Raw genomic sequence first — 7,734 nt, forward strand, 5'->3', positions numbered from 1 at the left:
CAACAAGTAGTGCCTTTTCCGAGCGAGAACAAAGATGGCAACAGCTAAAGCCTCAAGATACTTAGACCTTTTCTAACCTTTGCAGTCAGGAAAATTATGCTGCAGCCCAACAGCCAGTACAGAGGTTCAGTGTACAGTACACTACTGCCATACTGCTATTTATTGCATACATAATGCATACATTTTATATATTTATTCCTTTTCAAATTTTATTTTTTTGATTTAAACATTTGCAAACATTTATACTTCTAATTTTCCCCTGATCATGTACTTAGTGGAGGCTCATTGTACCATTATGGTTGTTATTACTTTTAGCATATTGTATTTTTGCTCCTTTTGTATATTTGCTACATTTAAATTTTACACAATCTACTGGAGACACTAAGAAAGCATTTCACTGCACACTTGTATGATTATGTGAGTGTGTTAGTCTTTTAAGTCTAAATACATTATTTTGTAGTGCATCCAGCTGACGTTTGTGTGTGATACAGTTAATAAAAGCAGTGGTGCATATATTGCACTGCTGACACACTGAGCCAACTTGGGTGTCATTGAGCAGTTGTTTCAGCATGAATTGGAAAAAAGACTTCAAAAACAACTGGCATTCTATATGTTACTCATTCAACTTCAAATCAGTGTTACTTTCAATATCAGTCCTACTGATTAGTGGCTGCATTTAGTTTTACAGAAGGGATTTAAAGTGGAAATAAAGTGAAGGCTCCTCATTTCAGCTGTAACATTTGTTTGTGTATGTGATGCTTGTGTGTACACAACCTTTAGACCAAAACTCCCCTAACTCACCAGTGGTGTTGTGTTGAGTGAGTTGTGTTGCAGTGAAGGGAAGATAGCTTTTGCCAGAAATTAGGAAAGGCTGCACTTGTTAATTTTTAATAGATCTGTCATCTGACTCTCTTCGATCTACTGAATATAATGATGAAGTTTGTGCCAAACTGCACCAGAGAAGACATTAATGGTAAGGATGAACCTTCAATGATACATGCTGAACGTTTTAAATACATTTTTAAGGACATTAAGAAGTAAGTGACATTTGGAAGTTTAGCAGTGAACTTTTTTAAAAAATGTGACAAAATGTGCGTTGAAATGGAAGTGTGAAGGTGTTAAGATAGGATCGTTAGTCTGTCCTGTGTAAAAGGTATTGAGCCTTTAGCTACTGTCGACATTATTCCTTTCATTCATTATGTTTTAAACAATGTTCTAAAAAAGCTTGTAATTTAATTAAATTTTTTTGCTTGGTTGATTTTAATCTTATTTATAGGGTTGTTTATTATCAGAAACTACTATGATTTACTGTGGTCACGATCCACTAACAGCTTCCTCTGGTTTTTCCTGTTGTATGGACAGCTGTAAAAATGCGTGGTATCTTTGCTCGCTGTGTGCTCGCAGCACTGCTGCTGGCTGCAGCCAGGGCAGACCACCACCACCACCACGGCTCGGAACACAGTCATGAGGGAGAACTGAGCTGCCACAAGCTGTCCTCTCCCAATGCTGACTTTGCCTTTGCCCTTTACAAAAGCCTGAATGCCAAGACTGCAGCTGGAAAGAACATCTTCTACTCACCGCTGGGCATCTCCACCGCCCTGTCCATGCTGTCTACAGGAGCCCGTGGTGAAACTCATAGCCAGCTGTTCTCCAGCTTGGGCTATAGCACCTTTAACCAGACTCAGGTCAATAAAGCGTACAAGCATCTTTTCGACATTCATGGCCACAGCCAGGGCAGTCAGCAGCTGGATGTCGGTAACGGCGTGGCTGTGCGCTCTGGCTTCAATCCTCGAAAGACGTTCCTGAAGGATGTCAAGCACTACTACTCTGGTGAGATCTTCAACGTCGACTTTACCAAACCTGCTGAGGCTGCAGCAGAGATCAACACATTGATAGCTAATAAAACCCAGGACAAGATTAAAGATATGGTGAAGGACCTGGACCCTGCAACGGTTATGGTGCTTATTAACTATGTCTACTTTAAAGGTAAGACGCAAGTGGAACTCCTTGTCTCGTTGTGTTGCTTTGACGAGTTTTAATGATGTAAACATGAAGATGACTGTAGATCATACTTCAACATTACTGTCATCTCCCGTTTTCCACTGTCTCATACAGGTAAGTGGAAGAATCCCTTTAACAGTGACTTGACACACAAGGCTGAATTCCATGTAGATGAAGCCACCAAAGTTCAGGTGGATATGATGATGAGGACGGGTTACTACAACACCTACTGGGACCGTGACAACCACACCACCGTCATTATGCTGCCCTACAAGGGCAACACCACCATGATGATCGTCCTGCCTGATGAAGGCAAGATGAAGGAGGTGGAGGGCTACATCAACAAGGACTACATCAAGCACTGGCGAGACTCAGTCTCCGACAAGTAAGAGGACCCTAATCTGAATCCGCCTACTTGATTGTACATAGAGTGTGTCGTAGATAGAGTGAACAGTGTACTCATTAGAAAGGAATGCCTTGGAATGCCTTGGCGTATGTTAGGATGTGGGGAGGTAAATTTACTGGATTTGTACTGTATATCCTGGATAAAGTGGTGATTGAGAAAATGTTGACTAGATTAGATGTATTTGATTTACTAAAACAAGCAATCTGTTCATGATTACCGCAGTTTAACTTAACTAACTTAACTTAACAGAGTGCCTGTCACACCTCTACATGTGTCAGACCACTATTTCGTTCAGTTCACAGTATGCCTACAGGAAAAGCCCATTGTTCCAACACCGTTGGTCTCACACCGCCGCAACCTCCGCAACCTCCGCAACCTGTCTCCCGCTCACTTTGCCTCAGTGGTAGCTTCCGCTCTACCTTCCCTCAACACATTTTCCTCACTTGAGGTCAATGATGCCACACAATCTCTGTGCTCTACACTAAGCTCGTGCCTGGATAGCCTGTGTCCTCTATCCACTGACACCCGATTCCTGCGAATCTGTTCCAAGCCATATCTCCTACCGTGGTCCCGACAATCACTCGTGCGATAAATATTTCTCTGGCTTCAGGAACCTTCCTGACCACTTTCAAAAGGGCTCAGGTTACACCCTTCAACCAGTATTATCGACCAGTGTCTCTTCTACCATTTTTATTCAAAACTATTGAACGGGCAGTATTCAAACAGATCTCAGAATTCCTCTCACGGAATGACCTCCTAGATCCATACCAGTCTGGTTTTAAGAGTGCCCACTCTACTGAAACGGCTCTTCTGTCTGTAACAGAAGCCCTAAGGTCAGATAAAGCTGCAGCCCAATCCTCGGTTCCTATCCTGCTTGACCTATCAGCGGCCTTTGACACAGTCAACCACAGGATCCTGCTATCCGCTCTCTCAGCAGTGGGCATCTCAAGTAAAGCACTCCTGTGGTTCGAATCCTGCCACTCTGGGCATTCCTACAATGTTTTGTGGCAAGGACAATTATCCTCCTCCCACTGCCTCTCCACAGGGGTGCCCCAAGGCTCAGTGCTAGGGCCCCTTCTCTTCTCAGTTTACATCACCTCACAGACGATACGCAACTCTACCTATCCTTCCCGCCAGGCGATCCCACCGTCTCAGCGCGGATCACTGACTGTCTCTCGGACAAATGCCACCTTCAACTAAACCTCTCTAAGACTGAACTCTTGGTCATTCCAGCCAAGCAATCTCTCCACCATAACATTAAACTACAAATTGACTCCTCAACCATCACTCCAACCAAGGTGGTGAGAAACTTGGGTGTCATGATTGATGACCAGCTGTCCTTTTCAGACTGCTGTCTCTCGGTCATGCCGCTTTGCTCTATACAACATAAGGAAAATCAGGCCCTACCTCACTCAGTAGGCCACCCAGCTTCTGGTACAGGCCATGGTTATCTCTCGCTTGAACTATTGCAATGCCCTCCTAGCAGGTCTTCCAGCTTGTGCGGTGAAACCCTGGTTCAGAACGCAGCAGTGCATCTGGTTTTTGATCAGCCCAAAAGGACTCATGTCACTCCATTACTCAGTGACCTCCACTGGCTCCCTGTGGCCTCCAGAATCAAATTCAAGTCACTAATGCTGCCATACAGAGTGACTACTGGGTCTGCACCCATCCACCTAAACTCCATAATACAAACTTAGGTTCCTTCTCGGCTGCTATGCTCCTCCAACGAACGCCGCCTGGCTCTGCCATCCCTTCACACAAAGCAATCCCAGTCCCGGCTATTCTCATCTGTGACACCACGATGGTGAAACGAGCTACCACACGCCATCAGAGCAGGGGCGTCCCTCTCTAACTTCAAGAAGCTCTAGAAAACTCATCTCTTCCGAGAACACTTCCTCTTATAACACCTCTGACTCCTAACCTCTAACATGCACTTCCTGTGCTCTTCTTCTTCTATCCCCTACAATGATCTTGTATTGATTGCACTTTTTTGTTTTGATTGCACTTTTTGTTAACTCTTACTTCCTTCCCAAGGTATTTACCCCATTGATGTGATATGTACTATGAGCTCTTACTAGTATTTATTGCTGCTCTTACTAGTATGTATAGTCAGTTGTAGATCTGTATTTGATGCTCTGTTGATGCTTGTATGTTGTTCCTCAAATGTAAGTCTCTTTGGATAAAAGCGTCTGCCAAATGAGTAAATGTAAATGTAAATGTAACCTAGACAAGCTGTAAGTCAACTCTATATTCCAATGATTCTGACACTGGTGATGTCCTGTTATACACAGTTATGTGGATCTATTCCTGCCAAAATTCTCCATCTCTGCTGATGCTTCCCTGGACAGCACACTGAAAGAAATGGGCGTAACCAATGCATTTGAGGAAAATGCTGATTTCTCTGGCATGTCTGACGAGGTCAAGCTCAAAGTGTCTAAGGTAAGAGAGGCCAACATGTCTTCTTAAGTTTGTTATGAGAATTCAAGTTCCTATGAACAACATGCCTACATGTCTGCTCCACCGCATGAGCAGTAGTTAAAAAACAACTGCAGAATACATGTTGACACATATCTACAGAGGACGCTGAAAAAGACTCTCTAGCTTTTACATTTTGCAATGTGTTTCAAACTAGACTCTGCCTTCTTGTTTTCCTTCCACAGGCATCCCACAAGGCTGTGCTGAGTGTCACTGAGATTGGAACAGAGGCAGCAGCCTCCACCATCGTCGAGATAATGTTCCTCAGTTTGCCGCCATCAGTCGCAATCAACAGACCCTTTTTGGCTTTCATCCTGGAGAACTCTACCGGGAGCATCCTCTTCATGGGCAAAGTCAACAACCCCACGGCCATGTAAAGGCACACGCTAGGAAAATCAGAGCCATGATCACAGGCATCATCATGGGGATCCGACCATGATCAAAATCACTGACTCTTTACCCATATTGTAGCAGAAATGTGTCTGCATGTGTGTATTTCTCTTTGCAGAGGAGTTACTGGTCTCAGAATGGAATTCAATCTACAAAAGTATCATTAAAGAACGTTTTTATTGATGTAAATAAGAAGAAGATCGGCAACAGTCTGTAGATTAATCGATCGACAAAAGTAATAGGCAATCATTTTGATAATCAAATAATCTTTTTAGTGCATTTCCTCAAGAAAATGATCAAGCATTAGATGGTTTCAGCTTCTCAAATGGGAGAGTCTGTTGCTTTTCAGTGTCTTACATTGTAGTTAATTGGATATCTTTGGATTTTGAACTATTGGTTGCACAACAAGACATTGGATTAATCAAGAAAATGTTCGGCAGAATAATCAATAATGAAAGTAATTTTATTTAGTTAGTTATTAGTTGCAGCCCTAAGGAGAAGCGGTTTGAGTGGTTCTGCACGTCAGCATGCACATGTTTGTCTTTTACTTTGAAAAGGTAATAATGCCCTGAAAATAGAAAAACGTGATTTCATTTTTCTATGTATTGACGTGACTTAAAATAAACAATAAATACATCAAAAATATTAAGAGTAATAAGAGTAAATAATGATATTTAATTTTTACAACTCATCCTTGATGGTCTATTTTTGTCTGAAACTCATATTTCGCTATCAGCGTGTCTGATGCCTATATTTGATCATAAATTAGTTGTGACCATGTGGGTCAGCTGGAGGACAACGCTCAGTATCTTCTAGTGGCTAAATCCTAGTGCTTTAACACTTCAATTTGGCCGATGATGCAGCAGAGAGAAGATGTGTCACCTGATGGTCATCAGCCTCACAAAACGCCCTTTGACCTGTCAACAGGGGAGTTGCTGCAGGACTGTTTACACAATCAATACACGTACACTTTGTCTCCCTTGTCAGCACGCAGTGACTTCTGTGAAGGACATGAGTAAGAGAATTGTCTGAATCAGAAAGCTGAGTGGGCAGCTCTTTAGAAGTGTTGAAATGTTTCCAATCTGTCCAGCCTGCTCTACATAAACAGGTACTGTTGATGACTGAGCAGCACTGAATTCAATAATAGGCTGCTCTGGTTTGCATAGTCACTTCTGAGCCAATTAGCTTTCTGTATAATGGCCCATGTGAAAGCTTAAAGGACCATACCAGTATTTGTTTTTGTATTTAGTACACAACTAAAAAACATGTACTATACTCAACATGCTGTTAAGTTTTAGAATTTTGGATGCATTTTTTCTACCATTCCAGTCACATGCTGCTTTCTAATCATTTCTCATGGAAATTAACTAGCAGAATCTTGAAACTTGCTTGAGTTGTGAACCGTGAACATTTTCATGGTGTGGCAGTGCAGATGAAGTGCAGAATGATTTTAAAAGTATGCACTGCATTACCTTACAAAAAAAGGTAACAATTACTAAAAATAAAGCAGACTTCAGTCTGATGGAGTACTCAACTTAAGACATTGCTAACTGGTTCTCACACCATGCAGACTTTAATGGAAACCAGTAGCAACCTGAATGTGCGAAACTAGTTAAAACAATTCAAACATCTACAACACTATTTACTAAATTTGTAGGTGTAATGTAACGCATATATGATTTGTAAATGGGCTAACAGAAGGTTCAAGGTACATTTATTTTCATTCCACAACACAAGGCTGCACAATGAAATTAAAGTTTGATTGAAAATGTAAATTAATACATGAGCTACTGGAGACCTTCACCATGCATGACTGATCAATAAGAAGGAGAAAACATGATGTCCTCAAATACCTTTGCATATTTCCTCCTAATTTTCTCTGAAGTAATTTTGCTTCTGGACTAAATGTTACCTTAAACTGAACACAAGAACCGCCTTTTACTACCCTAAAGCTTTAGACTTTCTTCATCGAACCTTGTCCTATACTGTATTAGAAGAAGATATTGTGATGATACTATGAAAAACACAATTTTCAATTTTACATAACTATCGTTCTTTCTCTCAGTTTATACAGTGTTTAACTGTCAAAGTGTACAGAAACTCCAATGACATCATGTGTAGCTTGAGCATGTGTAACGTTGTATCCTCAGGCTAACAAGTTACTGCCAGTCGTCTTGGGATTGGTTAGCAAATAGCTAATGTGCCACGGTGAGCTGACTCTTTTGCTGCGCTATTAGCCTGGGGTAAACCCTGTATGCTAGCGCTATACACCGATAGGCTAATGTTTTGTGAGGAGCCTAAGGTGGAGAAATACCCAACTGTCCAGCTTTCTTTGCAGTTGCTATGTCTACGGCCACTATGAAAACCACTCCCGAGGTTTTCATCTTGGGAAAGAGTCTTAAATACACCCAGGCTTCGCTTACTGATCCCCAGGTGTTTTCCATCGATGCCAGAAAAAGTAC

At 41.8% G+C, this 7,734-nt stretch overlaps 1 protein-coding gene across 2 annotated transcripts; it reads left to right on the plus strand.

Annotated features, from left to right (window-relative positions):
• Nucleotides 1-815: 815 nt before the first annotated feature.
• LOC119908473 (alpha-1-antitrypsin homolog) lies at nt 816-5,921 on the plus strand. 2 transcript variants are annotated; one of them, XM_038726175.1, is made up of 5 exons: nt 816-973; nt 1,363-1,986; nt 2,116-2,386; nt 4,699-4,846; nt 5,068-5,921. In XM_038726175.1, the coding sequence occupies exons 1-5, from the start codon at nt 931-933 to the stop codon at nt 5,257-5,259; spliced, it is 1,278 nt and encodes a 425-aa protein (XP_038582103.1). In that variant the 5' UTR covers nt 816-930; the 3' UTR covers nt 5,260-5,921. The 2 variants fall into 2 exon arrangements, with proteins under 2 accessions (XP_038582103.1, XP_038582104.1); XM_038726176.1 differs by having other exon boundaries at nt 913-1,037.
• Nucleotides 5,922-7,734: the final 1,813 nt, after the last annotated feature.

The sequence above is a fragment of the Micropterus salmoides genome, unplaced genomic scaffold (assembly GCF_014851395.1).
Source record: "Micropterus salmoides isolate LMB-PRFRI ecotype aquatic unplaced genomic scaffold, ASM1485139v1 Ms_hic_scaffold_18, whole genome shotgun sequence".
In the NCBI taxonomy this organism is placed as follows: domain Eukaryota; kingdom Metazoa; phylum Chordata; class Actinopteri; order Centrarchiformes; family Centrarchidae; genus Micropterus; species Micropterus salmoides.

Coding starts and splice junctions, on each gene's coding strand:
- LOC119908473 (XM_038726175.1), top strand. CDS start 931: ATGATGAAGTTTGTGCCAAACTGCACCAGAGAAGACATTAATG. Junction 974..1,362: donor CACCAGAGAAGACATTAATG/GTAAGGATGAAC, acceptor TTGTATGGACAG/CTGTAAAAATGCGTGGTATC. Junction 1,987..2,115: donor TAACTATGTCTACTTTAAAG/GTAAGACGCAAG, acceptor TGTCTCATACAG/GTAAGTGGAAGAATCCCTTT.